This window comes from Protopterus annectens, chromosome 9.part0 (assembly GCF_019279795.1).
Source record: "Protopterus annectens isolate FY-2018-M chromosome 9.part0, PAN1.0, whole genome shotgun sequence".
Lineage (NCBI taxonomy): Eukaryota > Metazoa > Chordata > Ceratodontiformes > Protopteridae > Protopterus > Protopterus annectens.
Window position 1 is genome coordinate 1,419,238,552 of NC_056743.1, and position 23,718 is coordinate 1,419,262,269.

Below are 23,718 nucleotides of genomic sequence, written 5' to 3' on the forward strand. Positions count from 1 at the left end.
CACTTGGCTCTGTCAGCTGCCATCATGGTTCATTTGCCATCTTCCTACAGTCCCTTCATGCTTATTCTCTGTACCCCTAATTGTAGTTAACCTTATTGGCAGAATCTCCTTTCTCCATTTCCATGTTGGCTTAGTTCTTAGTGTACTTTCTGGTACATTACGAACATAATTTTCTGTCTGACTGTCGATATTCTCTTTAAGGACCTGCATCCAAAAATCTCACTCTCTCCTTATTTCTTGAATTGCCCCCACCACCATCTCCCACTTCATCATTATCCCTTTCCACTTTGAATTGTAGCTCTCTGCTTATGTTACAAGCAAGATCCTTAACTATGTAGCTCTAAAATATCCCTTCAAATCAGGTAATCCTAAACCTCTTTATTGTTTTGGAAAGATCAGCTTATCCCAGTTGATTCTCACCCTGTTCCTCTCCCAGATAAAATCCTTCAACTCTGTTAATTACAATCCCCAACCTCTCCTCTGGTTACTTATTTATTTATTATTATTTATTTATTTTTTCCAGTTTGATGACCGGGGAGGTCCACTGGGCTCGGGGAGCCCGTTTTCAGTGGAGGCCCAGGGAGAAAAGCTCCAACCATACATAGTTACATGAATAATTACTAAGAAACTTTGCATTACTGACAAATAAACAGGTAGCATTCATAAAGAAACAAACAATTACAATTTTGTTTAGGTTGATACAAATATGCCTGGCCGGTGTATAAAACTAAAGGGACTGAAACATTTTATTGCTTGTATCTTGCTGTCCATATCCTTGAGCAAGAGCTTCACAGTTTTAATTTTAATGTATTTTTGTTTAGTATCTTTCCACACATCATTAGCTGCCATGATAGAATCCCTTTTAAGCCATATTCCTAAATACTTCATTTTATCATGACCCCATAAATATGGGTATTGCTGAGCTAATTCATGTGTGGATACACAGTTTACACGATAGCCTTTGTTTTATCTTCATTAATTTTATATCCCAAAAAAATCTGGAAGTATCTCAGAATGTTCCACAACAATGAGATGTCCTTTTCTGGTTCTATCTGGTACAGAATAATATCATCCACAAGTAAAGCCAACTCTTCTTGAGTACCATACCAGTTTTAAGCTTGAATTACCGAGTCCCTTATTTTCTTTGCCAAAGATTCTAAATGCAACACAACGTAACAAAAAATGAATAAGACACTCTCCCTAGTTCCTCTGTTCAGACACAACTTACCAGAGAGGAACCCTCCCACTTTGATTTTTACCTGTAATCCCTAATATCCTTATTATTGTATCACGAAATGCATTATCATACTCTAAAATCTCAGCTTACTTTGTCTGATGCTTTTTCTGCATCATGACCTGTCAATAACAGCTGTATGTTGTTATATTCTTTTTCCATCTGGAGCATCATTATCCTATTAATGTTGTCAAATGTTTGCCTGTCATTCAGAAAGTCACACTAATCCATATATGTAAATTTTGGCAGCATTTTTTGCTATTCTTTTACCGTTGTAGACAAATACTTTATAATCATGTTTTAATATTGAAATGGGCCTATATGAATAAGAAGAATCTTTAACGTCTGTAGGTATTAGAGCCACCACAGCTTTTTTCCAGGGTGTCCCCCCTTTTTAAAACACTTAAAATCTTCAAGATCTTTATCTCTTTCTTCCCTCCTAGCTTCCAAACTTCCACTGGTATACCGTTTGTTCCTAGAGACTTAATCTCATTTCCTCATATTTTAACTTTTAATTGTTGAGCCTCATTTACCTCTAACCTTGGCATATTTATTTCCTTTTGTGCTTTTTCTGATTGCCCCTTTTTATTTTTTATACAAATGTCCATAAAATTTCCGAAATACCTCTACAGGAGCTCTGGTTATTTTTCTTGTTATTGACTAGTTTGCAACAACCCTTTCTACTTTCTGTCACATAAGTCATTCTGGCAAAATTTTTGTGCTCTGGAGTTGTCAGAAATAGTTGTTTAACAGCAATCTTTCTAAACTCATTCATATTATCCAGGTACTCCCTTATTTTGTCATTAGCACTTTGCAATTCTCTTCTCCTTGTTCTGAGAAATTCTTCTTTTTCTGTAATACTTCAGCTTTTCTCAGCCTCTCTAAAGTCTTGGTACTTCTTAATCATGTCTCTATTTCTTTTATTTCTACCCTGTTTTTAAACTCCACTTTCATTTTATCCCAGTTACTATTTATCACTTCTGGAGTACTTTCCATCTTTCCTAATAACTCCTGAATAAATTCCACTACCCATCCCCCAAGTTCCCCCCTTTTAACAGATAGGTAGGGAAGTGCCAGTGTCTCATTTTTAGCTCATTATCCTGCATTTGTATCTTAGTTGTTATTGACACACGATCTGAAATAGTTATTGGATGTATGTCGAAGCTTTGAATTAAGTGCACATGTTCCTGTGAAATATAATTTCTGTCTAGTCTAACCCAGTTATTTGTGCCTTTGTTAAATAATATGTAAATTCTGAGTTCCTACTACTGAATTCATATCTTCCATACCAAATATTTTCATACATTTCTTCAGAAATCTACCTTTTTATGTATTTTCCCTTCTAAGCCCCCGGATATAGCTTCAGTGTTGCAAATTAAATTTCAGTCCCCACCTGTAAGTAATATTGCATGCTGAAAGCTAATTATTTCTCCCCATTTTTTAAGCTTCATAATAGCAGTTTTAATATAAATAGCATTCCGGCATAATCCTTATCCCTTGCCAGTAGCCCCTTACTACAAAAACATGTGTCATCATTATGTTTTTTCCCTCTTCTGTCACCATTTATAGCTCCTCTAGTAATTAATGTAAGTACTCATATTTTCCTTTGTGTCTGACATTCTCCTGAATATCCATCCTGGAATCCGTTATCAAACTCACATGCTCAGTTGTTTGCAAATGTGTCACCTGTAGCATTGCTGTTTGTCTGTGCATTATGTTTTCCTTTTTTTCTATACATGGGATGGGCTTAGACTCCTTTGAATGTTTCTTGTATCTCCTGGTGGGTGACATGATAACCAGAAAAGTAGCAACCCATGACAGATAGTGGAGATATCGTTTGATTCCGAAATAACTGGCAGTATTTGCATCCAGGAATGTGTGTAATGGGTAAGTAGCTGATCAGATAATTTTTTTTTCTTGTCATTTTCAGGGTAAAGTGGAAGTGGAGGCTGGTAAAGAGAATATGAAGTTTGAAACTGGTCCTTTCTCCTTCTATGGTGTCATGGCATTGAGTCCCTCACCAGTGGCAGGTAACTTGAATGATTAATGTTGATATATTTTTTATGAGTACTAATCACATAAGAAGTGGCATATTTATCATTATTCTTCCCATACATTTTATGTTTAATAAATCACCAGCACCTTTGTGTTCATAGCACTGAATTGCAGCACTTCGATTTCTGCATTCAGCACTGTTAAAGGGTACTTCAAAAGTTTGTTGGGAACATTTTCATTTTGCCTTTATAACATTCTGGTAGGATGTCAATGAGAGAAAAATGAGGTAGTCTGTCATAGATAGGGAAGTTCAGTAAAGAAGGGTTTTCTGGTGACTAGGATAAATGGCGCAGCCAGATGGAGTCTTGTATGGTCAGAGTTGTTTGGCAGTTTAAAATGAAGAATGCTGACAAATGGAGAAGAATTAAAATGTGGTTGTGCTGTGCATTTCAAATGCCTCAAGTTTGCTGAGAATGCTTTATTATGTATTTAAGCCACAGAAATATCAGTCTGTGGTATTAGAATATGGGTAGCAGATATACCCCAGGGATTACCTCAGTGTCACTGCTCAACAGAGGCACAGCAAAATAATGGGTATAGTTCCCCATACTAAAGGGGTGGCGTAAGCCACAAAACTATGGGCTAGGCTTGTAAATGCCCTCGGGCAGATAGCCTAGTATGAACCTATGAACCTATGAACCTATGAACCTAGAATGTTAAATTCTGTAAATGTTTGAGATGTTTATCATATTGATAACTGTTGTAGTAGTCTTAGCTTATACAAGTTATATCCTGCCAAGAATATAACAGCTGGACAGCTTCCAAAGCTTCTGGGCACTTTCCCTGTTCCCACATTGTCAGCTCGAGATGAGCTGACTAAAAAGACAGGTTTTGGCACCAAGCTCTTCAGTTTTTTCCTGCCGCTGAAGAGGCAAGTAAGTTCCCTTTGGGAGAAAAACTTTCCACATTTAAAAACTGATGTTTTATTGTACTTTCCTGTTTAAGAAAGTTATTTTTAGGTTAGATGTTTGTGTTCTGACTGACTGTAACAAGACTTAACTGCACTTTTAAAATTGGAGCACACTTTTTTCCTGCCAGTTTTAAGAGTTGTTTAAAGTAATTGAAAACCATTTTGTGCGGAGAATTTCTGTTTATTTTACTTTTTGGGGCTGACTTAAGTGTTTTAAAGTGCTTTTTACTGTGTTTAATGTGAAAAATGGGAGGCTCAGTGGTGCAGCGGTTAGTGTTTTTGCCTCCCAGCAAGAGGCTGTCTGGTCTGATTCTCGACTGGGGTGCCTTCTGTGTGGAGTCTGCATGCCCTCCGTGCATTCGTGTGGGTTTCCTTCTGGTGCTTCACTTTCCTCCTACTTTCCACAGACATGCATCTGGAGCTTTTCTCTCCAGGCCTCTGTTGAAAATGGGTTCTGTCCCAATCGGACTTTCCTGGTAAGCCAATGTTCAACAAATAAATAAAATAAAAAAGTGAGTTTTAAAAAACCTGTAAAATTTTACCAGCACTTGCTGCTTGTTTTCCACAGAAAGGAGGCACCATTTTTGGCTTGACCATGGAACAAGCTATCAGTCAATGGCAGTCTTCCAGCCACAAAAAGAAAAAGTCGAGCAAATAGTCTTTGCCTCCACAGCAGGCTAGCAATTTACATCAGCCGCAAGTGGGTGACTCTGCTGTGGGTGGCCATAGCTTTTAGCCACGTCCTCTGCAGCTGTTGATGCCCCTTCAGTGGGCTAGGGAGAGCCACTCTTGATTTTCCAAGGAGAATGAACAAGGAAGATTTCTCTGTTAAGTGAGAATGTTGTGCCCATCCCTGGGGAAATTGCTTTTGCCATTAATTACACTAATGGCCCCATGTTTCCTGTCAAAAGAAACAGAAAACTAAACATGCATCTTCTCCTCCTTAAATTGCCCTAAACAGCAGAAGTTTACTGGGTGTGGCCCTGGGTTTAATTCAGGCTGTTGATCCTTCTTTATAATGTGGTTTCTGGTAAAAGAAAGAGGCTTACCCCAGGCCAGAATGACTATTTTAAGGGACTTAACCCCCCCCCCCCCACATTAGTCCCTTTTTTCTTCCAGAAAGTCTGAATGTCCACTTTTCTCTTTAGCAAATGATAAGTCTGTGGGGAGTTCAAGTAGACCTGTTTGCCTCCATTCTGAACAATTACCTGGCAAGAGTCTGTTCCAGGATGACATGCAAGAAGGCCTGGAAGACCAACACAGCTTGGTTTTCTTGGTTTCTTGGACAGGAATGTTCCTATGTGCTTTTAATCCCATTCAACTGATATCCAGAGGTACATCTGAAGATTCAGAAGGAATCTTCCAAGATCTTTGTGATGACTCCTTCTGGCTCCGGCAGCAGTGATTCTGTCTTCTTTTAGAAATGGCCAGGGACAATTACCACACGCTTCCAAACAGAATGAATCTACTCACACAAGATCAGGGATCTTTGATACACCCAGACCCCAGTCAACTTCAACTGACTGCCTGGATGATAAGGTCATAATTCCTTTCTGGCAAATGTTTACTGGGGACATGTAGCAGGTCTTAGAAAACTACATACTGGTAAATGGAAAAGGTTTTCTAGTTGGTGCCAGCAATATAACAGGCACCCATTCAGGGCTAGTTGTTCTCTGGTTTTGCAGTAATTGCGTGAGTTACTATCATATGGTCTTTCTTCCTCCACCGTCAAGGTTCATTTATCAGCCATTTCAACATGTCTGCCCATGGATACTCTTCTTTCATTGCATTTTCATGTCAAATCTTTTTAAATGAGGTTTTACATAACAGGCCCAAAAGAAAATCATAGTCTCGTCTTTAGGATCTTAATTTTTTGTTAGAGAAGCTAACACTTGCTCCATTTCAACCAGCTAATCCGGCTGACTTGATGTTCTTAACATGGAAAACTGTTTTATTGATTGGTCTGACCTCCGCAAGAAGAGTATCTGAGTTCCAAGCTCTTATGGTAAGTCAACCCTATCTCATCTTCCACAGAGACAGAGTTTCTTTGAGAACTAATCATTCTTTTATGTTTAAAGTTGCATTCAAGATACTTTAAGCCAAACTATTCATCTCCTCATTTTCCTTTCCTGAACATAAAAAAGAGGGAAAAAAGATATTCCATAACTTGGATGTCCACAGACAACTCTAGTACTCCCTTGATGGAACTAAATCTTTCAGAACTTCAGTTCAATTGTGTATTTCCTATGAAGTTAAGGAGGGGCATGTTATACTCACCACAACAAAACTATTCCAAGCATGGTCAAGGCCCACTCTATCAGGACCTTGGCTTGATCTATGGCTTTTTGGAGGACATATAGCAGGTGCTAGAAGTATTCTAGAAACAGCAACTTGGTCCTCTGGATATACATTTACAAAGCACTATAAGCTTGATTCCATCTCTAGGTTTTGATCATGCTTTGCTAGGACCATTCTCCAGGGGCTCCTGGATCTTTGTCCTTTCACCTCCCAAATCTAGTTAGCTATGGCACTCTACCTGTATAGCTAAAGCTTCTGCATCAGTTTGATGAACTTACTGCAGTTCATAGGTAGTTACTAGGCTATCTGCCCGAGGGCATTTATAAGCCTAGCAGAGTGTGACAGCTTTCACCGCCCCATTGATTCATTAACTGAGTCTCTGTCATGAAGAGCCAATGAAGTAATCCCAGGAGTGTATTTTCTGTTACCCATCCACTTGTCAAGGTTTCTCTTGGAAGAGTGTTAATGAGGGGCTCTGCCTAATGTAGCTAGGAATTTTGTTCCAAAGCATGGGGAGTCTCTGTGACAGGAATCTATCCCTCCAGCATGTTCTATTTATTGTTGTGGTGAGGTTTAGCTCACTACAGCGTGTGGCTCGCAGTTACTTGAATTTCTTTAGGTGGAGCATGTCTATCAATTCTGAGTTGGACATGGCTTTGTAAGTCAGGCAGAGATCATCTCTGAGTAAGCGATATGCCACTCAGTACAGCCGGAGTTTTTCCAGTCGGGCTGCATAGGAGATATGTTTGAGGCCAGTAATCTTCTTGGTGAGGTACTTTTGTGGTCTTTCCAGCTGTCGGAAGTGTCTTGTGAGGTACATCCCAAATGGGGCATTGTACTGTATGATGGGTCTGATGTGACGAGTAGAGAGGCACTATAACCTCTTTATTTCTAGATGACTAACCCTTTAGTAATTAGATGGGCTACATAGAAGGATTTCCTAACTACTTTGGCAATATGATTTTCAAAGGGGAGATTACTATCTACCTGGGTCCCTAGATCTCTTATTACCTCTTCTGTATTAAGGAGGCTGCCACCTATGTGGTAATTCATGTGTGTTTTGTTTTTCCCAAACGGGATGATTATCCATTTTTTGGCATTTAGCTTGAGACCATGACTTTGACACCAGGTGTCCATCTCAATAAGGCTCTTTTGGAGAATGTCCGTGTCAGCTGGAGAGTCAATTATGGCTCCCAGTTTGCAATCATCAGCGAACTTGGTTAGCCGTAGTCCTCCTGAGTTTGCCTGTACTTCTTGATACGCCGAACAGTAGGGGTCCCAGGACTGAGCCTTGTGGGACACCACTGGTTTAGAGTTGGACCTGGAGCCCGCTATTCTTACCATGTGAGTTTTGTCTGTAAGCCAGTTGGCAACCCATCTCGTGACGTAGGGGTTTATGTTCAGGCTGGTGAGCTTTTCTATAATTCCCGAGTGGGGAATGGTGGCAAAAGCCTTGGCGAGGTCAAAGTAGGCTGTGTGAACCACCTTCCCCTCATTTATGGCCTTGGTGACTGTCTCGAAGAAGTCAACCAGGTTTAGTAGGCATGCTCTGCCCTTAACAAAGCCAAACTGGGTTGGGTCAAGTGTTTGGAGGTTCCCAATGACTTTGTTAATGAGTTGCATGATGATGCGCTCCATAGCCTTGCAGAACAGGCTAGTCAGGCTTATGGGGTGATAATGGTCAGTTGTGGCCCCTCCTTTGTGGAGTAGAATAACCGTTGCTGTGCGCCATTCTATGGGCACGTAGCCTGTGGAGAGGCTGAGGTTGAACAGTGTGTTTAGGTGGGGGGTTAGTTCGTTCTGTAGTTTGTGCAAGATGCAGTCTGGGACACCATCTGGCCCCATTGATGCTGTGCTTTTGGCTTTTGAAAGGGCTGTTTTCACCTGTGTGTCTGTGATTTCCGGGACACTACACTTTTCCGATATTGTTGTGGACCCTTTTGGGGGTGAGGGGGGGGGAGTTTGCACTGAATCTATCTGCCAGGATGTTGGCAATATCAGTAGGTTCAGTATATTTTGTGCTGTTTTGCACTAGCTGAGAGCATATCTGCGAGTTGCCACTTAGATTCTTGACATAGCTAAAGAAGGGTTGGGAGGGTGGCCTAATGGTTAAGGTGTTTGCCTTACAAACACAAGGTACAGGGTTTGAATCTCACAGGGGGATAATTGGCTAGGCTTAAAATGGCTCGCAAGAGCAGTTAGCCTAGTACTAATCTATGAACCTATGAACCTATAAGGCTTTGTTGTTATCTTTTGAATCCTTGGCTATTTTTCTTTCGAAGTTAGCCATGGGTGATTTTTATGAGGGACCTTAGTTTCTTACTGATACTGATCAGGGATGTCTTTCCTTCTTGGGATTTGCTTTTTTTCTGAACTAGTTTCCTCCTTCTATTGTATAGCCTGTTTATGGCAGGGGTCCACCAGACTGGTTTCCTTCTCTTAGGGGAGTGAGTCTTGGTTTTGCTTGGGATGGCACGATCCATGCATCCTTGTAGGTGCTCATAGAGTACATTTGTAAAGGTTACTGCATTTTGGACAGTGTTATCCTTTAGCGTGGGGGCTGTGAAACTTACCACCTCTGTCTTAAGTAAGGTGAAGTTTGCTATAGAAAAGTTTTTCACTGTGGTTTCCTTGGTTGGGGGTGGTGGTGTGGTGTGGACATCCAGAGTTATTAGTTTATGGTCTGATCTAACCAGTGACGGGTTGAACTCCGGTGCAGAACACCTGTCGCCCATGTTGGTGATGACCAGGTCCAATATGTTTTCACCTCTGGTAGGGGAGTTTACCAGCTGATCCAGGGCATTTGAGTTGATAAATTCCAGGAAGCGCTGGACCTGGGAGTTTGTACTTGAGTAGTTTTCCCAGTTAACAGTAGGTTAATTGAAATCACCCAATATCAGGGTGTCCGGTAGGACCTTCATGTTTTCTAGTGTCTCCAGAAAGGTGAAGTGGTGGTCCTGGGTCATGGAGTGTGATCTGTAGCAGGCCACAATTTGCATTGCAGATTTGCCCGATGTTAGTTGCACATGGATGATCTCAGAGGTATCATGCTGTGCCACTAACCTGGAGGTGTAGGTATCCTTGATGAACATTGGATACACCCTCTCCTTTTGTGTTTCAGTCCATGATGTCCTTCAAGAATGCAACTGCAGTCATAACATGTGGGTTGTCCTGCCTCAGGCAGCCCTCGGTCGGCCGGATTCCAAAGTCTGGGTCCGACGTCGGCTGATGTCGCATTTCTCTCCGTCAGAGCGGCTGGAGTACATAAGCATCAGCCGACGCCATTTTCTTCAGTCTTTCTTGCCGCGCGGTGCCCGAAGCAGAAGCAGTTTGCAAGTGCCGGTCGGTCAGCTCCTGTATTCTACGATACCGAAGTCATCAAAAAATTCAAGTACCCCGTTGGGGACCTTTTCTTGCCTCAGCCGATGTCAGAAATTACTGAAAAAGTTAACAATTGTCTTTTTTGTGGTAAACAAATACCTCATAAGGATTTCCACTCTTACTGCCTCCCTTGCCGGGGCCCAGACCACGACGTCTCGGCCTGTGTAGCCTGTGCTCGCTTCAACAAGCGCACACTCAGGCGCCGGGCGGAGTTCGCTGAAGATTTTTTCGGCGATAAATTTGCCTACAACATGCCGTCGGATCTTCCGACATCGCAAACTCCCAAAAAGCGAAAAGACTGGGACCGACATCCTCGGCCCGCATCTACCACTGACTCCACGCCAAAACCTAGCGCGAGTGCTCCGGTTCCCTCTGAGACGGTCTCTCCACCTCTCCAAACCGAAGACACCGCATTACCGATGACTCCGATTCCAGACATTACTCCGACGCCAGTTATAGACTTTCCTCCGGATACCGAAACCGAGGAAATGCCCGAGACCATTGCTGTAGACAAGGTCACTCCTGCACGTGGAGCTGCCAGGCCTCCTATGGCCATGTCTATTAAGGCCTACACTAGGGCTAAGGCAGCCAGCAAAACAAAGCATATTACTTCTAAATCCTTACCTCAGCCGACTCCGGAGACACAAATTATGTCCATGACTGCTGATTTAATTTCCATGATTAGAGGTTCACAGGCCCATCCTGAGAGAGCATCCCAGCCTCCTCCTGATAAAAGGCCCCGGGTTGAACCCTCTGACCCTACTCCTTCAGATGAAGACTCTGAGGGCTCTGTCCACTCTGATAGCCAGGAAGATCTCTTCCAGACCTATGAGGACTCGGATGCAGAAGATTCCATCCCTTCGGCCTCCCCTCCTGAGGATATTTCTTTTGGGGAAGTTCTGCACACCATGAGGGAACATTTCAAGTGGCAGGGTCAGGAATATTCTGATTCTAGGAAACGCCTTAGGACTTTCCTTAAGAAGCCTCAGCACAGGCCCTTAGCTATTCCTCCTGTACTTGATATTCTGGATGATTTGTATTCTGACTCTAGTGCTACCCCTGATTCTCTTCCTCCTGCTCCAGCCAAGCCAGACAGGTATTACAGGGTCCCAGAGACTCATTTCCATTTATTCAGGGCCCATACTGCTGATTTGGAAACTATTTCACAGGGGCCTAAAGGAGTTTCAGCCTCCACCTCAAAAAATCCTTTGCCCTCCAACAGGGAAGCAAGGTCATTAGAGAGATGGGGCAAAAAGGTTTACACATCCACTACCTTATCTATGAGAGCTTTAAATTGCCTTCTTCATATGTTACAATATCAGGATTATCTCTTAGAAGATTTACAAAAAACATTAGCTTCTCTTGATCCTTTAGACAGGAAGACTTTGCAGGAAGCTGTACATAACACTCAGCAAGTAAGCAATCACTTCCTGCAGTGTGGATATGATGCACTGGAAGCTTCATGTAGGGCAGCTATGACAGGGGCAGTGATTCGTAGACATGCTTGGTTAAAAGATCAACCTCTACCAGATCATGTAAAAGCAAAACTTCTGGATGCACCTTTGGAAAAGAACAAGCTTTTTGGTGCAAATGCTAAGGATGTGTTAAAGACCATTGAAGAAAAAGCAAAATCAGTTCAGACTGTGAAAGATTTCCTCCAGGTTCAACCCCCCAGATTCAGTAGGAATTGGCCTTCAAAAACTGGTCCTTTCCTAATCCAGAAAAGTTTCAAAGGGGTAAGAACAGACGTGGCCGAGGAAGAGGCCAATACAGAGGCCCTTACAGGGGACGACAATGGCAGCCAGGAAACCAAAGAAGTGACGCAGGGGTTTCACCTGCCTAACAACCACAAACTCAATGACTTTCCTCTACTACCGCCTACCAGGGAACAACTAGAAGCTCCCTTGGGTGGGAAATTATCTCTGTTTGCAGAAAACTGGCACAGACTGACAAAGGACAAATGGATTTTGGACATTATAGACCGAGGGTACAGGTTTCATTTTCATACCTTACCAAGAAAACAAGGCATGCCAAACCTACCACCAAATCAAAGGGCGGAGGCTATCAAGCAAATCACTCTGCTGACTCGAATGAAAGCAATAGAAAGAGTTCCACAACAAGAACAAGAAGAGGGGTTTTACTCAAGACTGTTTCTTGTTCCAAGAAAAGAGTCTCAGTGGAGACCAATACTGGACTTGTCCGCATTAAACACCTTTCTCATAGTACCAAAGTTCAAAATGCTGACTCTACAGCAACTCCTTCCCATGCTGGGCAAGGAGTCGTGGCTGATTACTCTGGACCTCAAGGAGGCATACATGCATGTCCCTATCAGACACAGCTGCAGAAGATACCTCAGATTTCTTGCATGGCCAGAGCATTATCAATTCTCAGCATTGCCATTTGGCTTATCTACTGCGCCCAGAGTATTTACAAAATGCCTGGCTTCAGTAATTGCTCATTGCAGGCTCCAGGGTATACAAATTTACCCGTACCTGGACGACTGCCTCATACAAGCGGACGACAAATTGATGTTGACAAAAAAACGGGATTATGTCATACGATTACTTCAAGCTCTGGGATACACAGTCAACTTCCAAAAGTCAAGACTGCAGCCATCCCAGCAAATAATCTTCTTAGGAGCCAAACTAGACACAGCCTCTCAGATGGCTTACCTGACAGAAGACAAGCAAGAGAAGTTAACTCATTACTTCAAAGGTTTAGCAAAACTCACCCAGATGACTGCAACGAGATTCCTACAGGCCCTGGGTTACATGGCATCCTGCATTCTACTGGTTCCATTAGCAAAACTACACATGAGAAAGCTTCAATGGTACCTAAAAAGCATTTGGTCTCAACACAGCAACAACTTGGAGACAATCATACCTCTCATTCCATGCCTACAAAAGGAATTCCTATGGTGGGCCTCGGTGAGCCAGGAAAACACAGGTATGTCATTCAGAAAACCACAGATAACACAGACCATGACTACAGACGCCTCAGACCTTGGCTGGGGGGCGCACATGGAAGGCAGGTGTATACAAGGACAATGGTCTCCAAAGGAAACACATCTGCATATAAACCAAAAGGAAATGCTGGCAGTAATGCATGCCATTGAGGCTTTTCAACACCAACTCCAGCAAGGCCATTTAATGATACGGACAGACAACACCACTGTGATGTGGTACATAAACAAGTAGGGGGGCACCCACTCTTACCCCCTTTGCAGACTGACAATGCAGCTTTGGGAGAAATCACTGAGCCTAAATATCCAGTTACAATCCCAGTTTGTTCCAGGAAAAGACAATGTGTTGGCGGACAGCCTAAGCAGGAATTTCACAGATCCACACGAGTGGAGGTTACATCCGAAGGCTTTCAGACAACTCACTTCGACATGGGGCAAGCCAGAAGTGGACCTATTTGCCTCTCACCTCAACCATCTTCTACCAAAATTTTGCACAAGGACATACCATCCAAAAGCTTGGAAAATAGATGCCCTCTCATTCAACTGGAACTCCCTAGCAATCTATGCATTTCCACCTCTGCCACTGATGACCTCAGTATTACTAAAGATCAAAGCAGAGAAGCCCGAGGGAATCATAATAGCTCCGGATTGGCCAAGACAACACTGGTACCCACTACTACGAAGCATATGTCACACCAGGAGGTGGGCTCTCCCTCAGTTGCCTCTACTTTTGACTCAACACAATTTCGAAACACTGCATCCAAACCTTCAGACACTGCAGCTAACAGCCTGGGAGATCCCATAAATAACTTCAGCTTATCTCTCTCCAAGGAAGTTCAGCGGATACTAACAGAGGCTCGAAGACCATCCACCAGAAAGGTTTACTTAGCAAAGTGGAAAAGATTCAGCAATTGGAATACCAGCAAGGGACATGATGCATCATAGCTGAACATCCCACTTATCTTGGAATATTTGGCAGATATGTTAAAGAACGGCCTCTCATATTCTTCCATAAAGATACATGCATCTGCTATTTCAGCTAGATACAACACTGATCCTCCTGTTTTCTCTCACCCCTTACTAAGACAGTTCCTCAGGGGAATCAAGAACATTAAGCCACCAAGAAAGGCCCCAGTGCCAGCCTGGGACCTCAATTTTGTCTTAGAAAAACTAACTCTACCTCCTTTTGAGCCAGCAGCTTCAGTTGACTTGCAATTTCTCTCATGGAAGACAGCTTTCCTGTTGGCAATTACCTCAGCAAGAAGGGTTTCGAGCTACAGGCCCTAATGGCAATACCACCCTTTATTATTTTCCACAGAGACAGGGTTTCATTAAGGACCAACCCTACTTTTATGCCAAAGGTGGTATTTAGGGTTTCTCTAAATCAAGCCATTCATCTGCCTGCTTTCTTCCCCAATCCTGAGAATAAGGGGGAAAGACATTTGCATACCTTGGACATTCACAGACAACTTCGATACTACCTGGACAGAACCAAGGCCAGTAGGAAGTCTGAACAACTTTTTGTAGCTTACGCCCCTGCAGTCCAAGGAAAAGCAATTTCAAAACAGACTATTTCTAAATGGATTGGGCATTGCATCAGATTCTGTTATTCCTTTCATGGAAAGACTGTTCCAGCCAATGTCAGACCACATTCCACCAGAGCTACAGGCACCTCTACAGCATTTTTAAGAGGGGTGCCTACCAAGGACATTCTAGAAGCTGCTACATGGAGCTCCGTGCATACATTCTCCAAACACTACAATCTCCCTCTATATTCCAGATCCAGGGCAGGCTTTGCTTCGGCAGTCCTGCAGGGTTTGATTGCCACACCATCTCTTTCCTAGTGCATACCTCCTCCCCAGCTAAGCTATGGTATTCTACCCACATGTTATGACTGCAGTTGCATTCTTGAAGGACATAGTACAGTTTTGTACCTACCATAAATGTAGATGTCCGATAGACATGCAACTGCAGTCGGATTTTCCCTCCCTCCATACCCCTCTATGCCTAGGGTCCACTCCTATCCCTGTTACTCTTAGCTGGGGATATCTGTTATGGTGTATTTGTTTTATTGCTCATTTATTTGTTTGGAATCCTGTTTTGTCTTCCAATTTGATTACAGCCTTCCTTGGAGGGCACCTGGCATCTGGGGCAAGAAACACTGAAGAAAATGGCGTCGGCTGATGCTTATGTACTCCAGCCGCTCTGACGTCGGAGAGAAATACGACATCAGCCGACGTCGGACCCAGACTTTGGAATCCGGCCGACCGAGGGCTGCCTGAGGCAGGACAACCCACATGTTATGACTGCAGTTGCATGTCTATCGGACATCTACATTTATGGTAGGTACAAAACTGTACTTTCTGTGGCCGAAATGTGTGGTATGAGTTGTAGCCTGGAAGTGCTGGGGTGATCTGTGGAGCCTTGAACCAGGTTTCAGTTACTGCACAGATGTCGACGTTCTCCATACTGAGGAGTGCTTCGAGCGTATGCATTTTGAGATTTAAACTCCTGGCGTTGAGTAGCATAACTCTCATTTTTTTATTTGCGCTGTTTACGGAGGTGGGTTTGACTTTTGAGCCTTGCCTAAAAAAGGCACTGTGGGGGCAGCAAGAGCCTTGGCCAGTATTCAAAAGCCTAGGGGGTGACAGGTGCAAGCCGTCTCTTACAAAGCAACGAGGCTTGTCAAGCATGTCTTTCCAGGCTGACAGACACTGGATCCCCTTTGCATGACACCAGAAGCTTAGCCAATTGTTGAAAATGATCATTTTTTCTTTATACTGCGGTATCATCCTTGGTGAGGGCAGGATGGTACTCAGGGTCAAGGTCATACCCGCCTGGGCTACATGATCAGAGAGCTCTTCCATGTCTCTTTTCATGTAGTCCAGGGAGGTACGTCTCAGGTCATTCACACCAACATGAACAATGACGGAGTCATATTCGTACTTGTTCTGGAGTGACCCGAGTGCTTGTAATGTAAACTTACCATAACGGTAGATGTTCAAATGATCACTGCTCTATCCCTCCTTCCCCCTTGTTTTTTGGTGTGTTGTTTGTTCATGCTAGGGTGTGGAGATTTACTTTTTGTTATTCCTAGCATTGTACTTTCAGGGCTCAACCTCCCCCTCTTCATTGGAATGAAAGCTTTTAAGGGCTTGGCACCAAAGGCTGTCTTATTCAACTCTGCTCAAGCTGGCTGGCAGTTTGAGTGCTTGGAGGGTGCCCTGAAGCTGGTCGGCTGTTCTGTCCTTGGCAGGATATAACCCATATAGCTAAGGGTACTGCAGCAGTAGATCATTTGAACATATACTGGTATGGTAAGTTTACTTACACAACTATATTTTCTTACTCTGCTGACTGTTTCCTGTTGGACGTGAGTATTGCGGCATTTTAGAGCTTCTGAATGTATCCCTTAAAAATAACATCCAAACCAAACTTTAAAAAGTTACACAGAAAAAAAAAACTCCATGAAAACTGCAAGAAAGACCCTACCAAGCTAGAGTCCTCACTGTGTGATAACTTAAACCTCCTTTAGTGGAAGCCCATGGGGTATATGCAAATGACCCCTTAAGGACATACCTGAATGCCCATGACTTTTTACTTTTCAAGTCTTTATGAGTACATTCAGGTCAGTAAAGCCATATCTTGCTAACTGTAAACACGCCATATTTCAACCTTTTTGTAACCTTGTCAGTACAGCATAGGTGGGTTGTTTGACTGTACTATAGAAACAGAGCTTAAATTCAAGCTTGATGCCAGTACATATTGGGGGCCTTCAAAATATCCCAACTAACGTCCAAGTGAAGGGGTAAAAGGTCACATGGGGAAAAAAAATTCAGTAAAAAATGCAAGAAAGACCCAGTCAAGCTAGAGTCCTCACTGCTATAACTTAAACTTCCTATAGTGGTGGCTCATGGAATATATGAAAGTGACTCTTTAAGGACATACCTGAATGCCAATGACTGTTTACTTTTAAAGTCTTTTTGGGTACATTCAGGTCAGTAAAGCCATACCTTGCTAACTGTAAACATGCCATGTTTCAGCCTTTTTCAAACCTGGTCAGTACAGCATAGTTGTGTTATTTGGCTATACTTTAGAAACAGAGTTTAAAATCAAGCTTGATGTCCATAAATATTAGAGTGCCTTCAAAATATCCAACTAAAATCCAGACAAAAGGGTAAAAAGGTTGCATAAAAAAAACTTTCAGTAAAAACTGCAAGAAAGACCCAGCCAAGCTGGAGTCTTCACTGTGTGTGTAATACCTTAAACCTCTTGATTTTCAAGTTAAAAGTCATTACTCCATTGGTATATAGATACTTTCTATGCTTATTGATGTGTGAGGATCATTCGAAGCCTAGTCTCATATTCCCATGGTAGTATTTTATCCCTTATATTTTGTGTATGAATACCGCTGAGCTGTCTGAATAAGGGTTTGTTGGGACATTGATTGTTGCCTATTTACATAAGGGATGTGTGTGCTAAGCCACAGGAAAATTTATGGCTTCCCACCCAGTCATTCCAATTTCATCTGAATGGAACAAAAGAAGTACTTTACTTTTTGTGGCATAGAAGACTGTTCTGTAGGAGTAGTATTCTGAGTGGTGCATACCTGTCCCTCCAACATGTGCTGTTTCTTGCAAAAGAAGTTAAGATCCCTTGATTGGGTGTTTACGCTATCATTAGACTTGCAAATGTCTGACAGTATTTGGTCTTTTCAGGCTCCACATGTGAAGCAATGGTCACCTAGTAGTAGCCTGTGTGATACCGGTAAGAGGGACAAACCAATGAGATGATGGCAGTCTTCACTACTGAATTGGCACTTGCAGTAACTGATTGTTACCACTATCCATTACTCCAGCCCAGCAAAAGCATGTCGTATTACAATGCTGTTAGTACAACTGCCATACAGGCTGTTTCACTGTAGCAAACTCAGTACTTATTCCCAGCCAGCATACAGTATTTTCTCATATCCATACACATTACAGTCATGTCTTGCTGCACCCCATTCCAAAGTTCTCCATACACAACTTGATCACTTCTCTTTGGTGAACCACTGCAACACTGAACATGGACTCTTCAGCCATCATTGTGCTTTTTTGGGGAGTCAAAAGTTACCATATGAACTGCTGCTGCACCTTTCAGTACACATTATTCCATTCAGTGCCATTTCTAATTTGACACCCTCTTCTCCTCTCCTGAGATTGCGATGGTCTATTTGGACTATTATCAGTGGTCTCCATATCTGAGTTCAAGACTTGATAATTCAGGTTCAGACATATTGATAACTAAAATGCAATTTTAGTAAAAAAATAAAAAGCAAGAAACCATCAGTTATGTTATTTACTGTTGCACATTGCACATTTAAAGGCTTTTTTACATGGGATCTTCTCCACACTGTACCTCTAATCATAGCAGAATACTAGGCTAACAATCCTAAAGGGCCTTTGTAAGCCTGGCTATGCTTCCAGAAGTATTGGACAGGTTTTGGTCCCTTAGGTGTGTGTATGGGAGGTGTATATAACTTGGAGAACATCTACAAGCACCTCTCTGTAATACACACACAAGTGCCAGACTAGGGGTAAAGTCACAGTTCCCCATCCACTGATCCTAGTTGTGCTTGAATAAGTGCAGGGAAGAACTGTTTCCCATGAGTGGGAAGCATGTTCCAGACAATGGCTAGTCTGTGAGACACATACCTGTTCCCTCCAGCATGTCTTATTTATATTGTTGATGAGGTTTAGGTCCCTGAATTAGGTTTCTGATGCCATTTGTTTTGCATATGTTCAGCAGGTCCATTAAGGCTGGTTAAGAGGATACTTTGTAAGCCAGGCATAGTTCACCTCTCAGCAGCCTGTAGAAGACTGGGTGTAAGGATAAAGTTTTAAAGCAGTTTTAAAAGTTTTTTTTAAGTTGTAAGTGGTACTCCTGGAGAGCATTTGTCCAAAGTGCTGGAGGTTAATAAATCTTTTTTTTTTTAAGTTTTAAGGCAGTTAATATAGGACTTTTTGTACACTTTGTATTCTTATTGAAGAGCTCCTTTGGATGCACCAGTTATTGCACATACCTGGTCAGAAACATACCAAAAGGGGCATTGTACTCGATGATTGGTCTAATGAAGTCATGGGCAATCAGAAGCCCTGAAGTTGAAACGCTGGCATGTCCTTAAGGGTCATCTGTCGTAGAAATAGAGCAGAAAACAAAACTTCTAGGAGTTATCATTTACAATAAACTTTCATTCAACCCCCATATACAGCAAAATATAAAGAAAACTTATCAAAAACAGGGACTCATATAGAAACAAACATTTCTTTACTGCTGCAACCGAAACTAGCCATGCAAAAACATTGTTACTTCCCTCCCTTTTTTATGTTGCCCCTGTCCTAACTAACTTAAAACTTCTACCATAAGCAAGATGGAACAGTGCTACAACAAAGTTTCAGAGTTTGCCACAAGTTCTAAATATCACACACACCACTGTAAACCACTCCTAGAATTAAACTGGCTTGAACTTCCCAAGCAACTTGCCTTTATTAAGCTATCCACCTTGCACAACCTTATTTACAAGTCTACTGCCTGCCCTACACCAGCCACACAAGTCACACCTTACACAACAAATCAATCCCTACAATCAGAAGGCAAAAATCTCTTAGCTATCTCAAAACCCACAAAAAAAAAAAAGTCACTCTCTATATTCATACTCTGTCTCTGTACTTTGGAATTTACTACCTCTAGCTGCCATATCTATGCCTGACCTAACCCATTTCCTCCTGCATGAAGCCTGCCTAATGCTCAGCTCTTCCTCTTCTTCCACACTAGCCTCATCCTCCTCTTCTGCCACATTTCAATCCCTCACAGTCTGCAAGATCCTAGGGCTCTTCTAACTCCTTCTTTTTTCCTGTACCATATCCTTAAGCTACTCCTCAGGCTGTATTGCTTCTGTTCTTTTGAACTCTCTCACTATCTTTCTGCATCACTAACTTTCTGACTGTTATTTTCCTAACTGAAACTAATATTCTATATTTTTATGTACTGTAGCAGTCAATGTCATTTATGTACTATAGCAGTCACTGTCACACATTGCACTACCTACGTACTATTTTTTGGACACTATATCATGTATGGTGAGAGAGTGACTATTATTGTCTATAATGTTTTAACTCTGTAGAATCGTCTAGATCAGTGTTTCTGAAACTGTGGTCTGCGGCCCCCTGGGGGTCCATACAAAAATTCTAGGGGTCCACAGAAAAAGAAAATTGGGCCGCTCACCACCGTCAACTTTTAAAACAAAAAAAAGAAACTGTCTGTGGCTAAGCTGCTTAATTTCCGTGTTAGTAGCTAAACAGCTGCATGCCCAGAGTTTTTAGACAAGGTAACAAGGATAAACTTCTGCGTTTGCAGTTGACACTGAGCAGCTGCTCACTTGCCCTGTATTTTTTGTCTGGCAGTTAGAACTTGGAGGGAAATGTAAACAACTCTTCTGTTCCCTCCAAGTAAGGTCCTGGATTTACGATGGCCGCTGCTAATGAAAATTACTGCCAAGGTGACACTGACAGTCTTGTGGAAAGACCTTGCCCTGAAGGTATTTATATTTAATCCACGCTTAAATAAAAAGCAGTGCAGTTGAGAGGGTAGCTGTCAACCATCCAGATTTGTCCCTCATTTGGTCTGTTTTTCATAAAAGTTTGTTTCCTGACAAATCCATGGCCAATTGTTTTGGACTGAAGATAGAAAATAATGGCCAAGTTTGCACTTTAAACTTCATATCCTTCAGAAAATTCATACTAATGCAAAACTTGTAGTTCTGTCAACTTTCTAAGTTTGAAAGAGCAACATTTAAAATGTGTCCTTAGTTTTGACCCTATGTCTCCCACCCCATTATGACAAGCTTTATCCAGATTTTTTGTGCTGAACAGGTTGAGAAGTACGATGTGTACGTGTGTGTGTGTGTGTGTGTGTGTGTGTGTATATATAAAGAGGGAGAGATGCAGATAGGCGTGTGTATGTGTATATAAAGGGGGAGAGAGGCAGGTAGGTGTGTGTGTCAAGAGGGATAGAGGCAGGTAGGTGTGTGTGTGTAAAAAGAGGGAGAGAGGTAGATAGGTGTGTGTGTGTGTGTGTGTGTGTGTGTGTGTGTGTGTGTGTGTGTGTGTGTGTGTGTGTGTGTGTGTGTGTGTGTGTGTATAAATAGGGAGAGATGCAGATAGGCGTGTGTATGTGTATATAAAGGGGGAGAGAGGCAGGTAGGTGTGTGTGTCAAGAGGGAGAGAGGGATAGAGGCAGGTAGGTGTGTGTGTGTAAAAAGAGGGAGAGAGGCAGATAGGTGTGTGGTGTGTGGTGTGTGTGTGTGTGTGTGTGTGTGTGTGTGTGTGTGTGTGTGTGTGTGTGTGTGTGTGTGTGTGTGTAAAAAGAGGGAGAGAGGGCAGATAGGTTGTGTGTGTGTGTGTATGTGTGTGTGTGTGTGTATAAAGAGGGAGAGAGTCAAGATAGGTGTGTGTGTAAAAAGCAGTGCAGTTGAGAGGGTAGTTGTCAACCATCCAGATTTTTGCCTCATTTGGTCTGTTTCTCATAAAATTGTGTTTCCTGGCAAATCCGTGGTCAATCATTTTGGACTGAAATCAGAAAATGACAGACATTTGGGCTTTAGACTTCATATCCCTCAGAAAAATTGTACTAATGCAAAACTACATCTTCTTTTACTCCCCCCCCCTCCCCATTATGACAGGCTTTGTCCAGATTTCTTGTGCTGATGAGGTTAAGAGGTGTGTGTGTGTGTGTGTGTGTGTGTGTGTGTGTGTGTGTGTGTGTGTGTGTGTGTGTGTGTGTGTGTGTGTGTGTGTGTGTGATACCCTTCAGCTGTCCAGGTTTTGGCAGAATGTCCACATAATTTGACTGTTTCTCATAAAATTGTGCTTTTCTGGCAAATCATTTAGGACTGAAGTCAGAAAATAATGACAGAGATTTGAGCTTCAGACTTCATATCCTTCAGAAAAATTCATACTAATGCAGTCTCTGAGAGTTATGGTGTATGTGTAAGACATGGGTAGCAGACCCCTCAACTGTCCAGGGTTTTCCAGAATGTCCATATTTTTGTTCCATATATTCGTGTGTTCTGTGCAACTGTTTTGTTTAGCTAGCTAGCAAATGGTATCACTATTGTGGTATAGAATTTTAAAGCGGTGTTAGTAGCACAACAGGTAGCATACTTATGTTTTAATGCAGAAGGATGTAAATTCTACTCCCACAGCACATAGATTACTTGATACTGTGTTGTATTTTCAGTTTGCCATCCATGCAATATTACCAGGTTACCTTTTTTTTAAAATGTAACTTAAGTAGGCAATTTATTTTTCAAGGGCAACAGGCACTGAATTTGTAGATGTAACACTGAAATATAAAATTGTTTGCTAGCAGCAACTTTTTTTATTAGTTACAGATCTCTTTAAGGTGGAATTATTCAGATGCCTTTTATTGACTTGTTAATGGTGGATTGTAATGACAGATGTTTGAGTGGCCTTTTATGGTTAAAATGTTCTGAATGGGTCATTTTTGTCATTATTGCTTCATATGTTTTGTTTCGTTCCTTAATGGAAAAATGTGCAAAACTATAGCTTTAGAACAAGCTCTACCAAGTGGTGCTGTATTACACAAAGTGATATAACTTAATTATTGTAGCGTAAAATTTAATTGTACAATTAGAAAGGTGAATCAAAGAACTTTTCCACGGTCTTAAAAATGTTTGCAAGGGACCTATGCTTTGAAAACAACTCAAAGATAAATAATCCAACACTGGCCAGATAACATTTTCTTTGAAAGTGGGCTTCAGTGTTGTTTCACTGAATGTGAGTTTCAAAGGCAAAGAAGTTTTAATGTTAAGTCTGTTTTCATTGTGAGACTGCATTGATTTGTTTAGCTTTAGCAGATGTCTATCAGTGATTGTGCTATAAAATTTGAAATAAAAGTTTTAAATGAAATCCAAATATCTGTAATCATTGTAGTAGTAAAGCAGAAAACAATATAGACAATGAGAATTTTAAATAATGTTTATGGCAACTGGGGGTATAACCAAATAATAGGACACAGAACCAGCTGTGTGTGGGAGGGAATGGGAGGATTGGGGGGTTGATCCAAATGTAACATGTGTACTACCACCTATAGGGGCCCACCAAAATATTTCCTTTATAAAAGGGGTCCTTCAACTTGCAGAGTTTCAGAACCACTGGTCTTGATGTGTAGTATACATTGAAACATCTTGTAACATAGATTGTTCTTTCAACTTATTTTTGTGTAGTATTTCTAATGTCATTTGTATTGTATTGGATTTTACTGTATTTGGATTGTACTGTATGTGGAGCTTTTCTTCCTGGGCCTCTGCTGAATATGGGTTCTGTAGACCCAGTCAGACCACTCCAGTAAACAAATGTCAAATAAATAAATAAATAAATCTGTATATATATTCTATGGACTTTCACTAAATATGATTTCAAATAATATACAGTGAAGATTATACCTTGGCTGGGTCTTTCTTGCAGTTTTATTTAAAAAATAAGTAAAGATGCAAGTACTAGTTTCCAGACTACATCCTCATGGAAAGGTATTTTACCTTCCAGTTTGTTTTCCCACATCTTAACTTGTTTTAATAGACCAAAGTGTGTGTTCTCCAAGTTCCAGTTGAGTGCATGTCGACTTAAATCTGGCCAGATGTGCAGCTTCCTGCATGCTTCTTTCACAGAATTCCTTTATAATATTGCCCTCTGGTGGCAAAGTTGTGTAGCACATGCTAGAGTTTAAAAAAATATGTTAGCTTTATTTTAAGCTACTCCATAATTAATTCATCATAGTTTCAAATCAGACACCCAAGGAGTGTACAGTAAATAGGAT

At 41.7% G+C, this 23,718-nt stretch overlaps 1 protein-coding gene across 1 annotated transcript in view; it reads left to right on the forward strand.

The window, feature by feature from the left end:
- CNNM4 (cyclin and CBS domain divalent metal cation transport mediator 4) overlaps positions 1-23,718 on the forward strand; it is a 1,037,549-nt gene that overhangs the window by 849,143 nt on the left and 164,688 nt on the right. Inside the window, exon 5 of the mRNA XM_044084379.1 lies at positions 3,165-3,264. Coding sequence (XP_043940314.1) covers positions 3,165-3,264 — 100 coding nt within the window. The remainder of the gene's footprint in view (positions 1-3,164; positions 3,265-23,718) is intronic.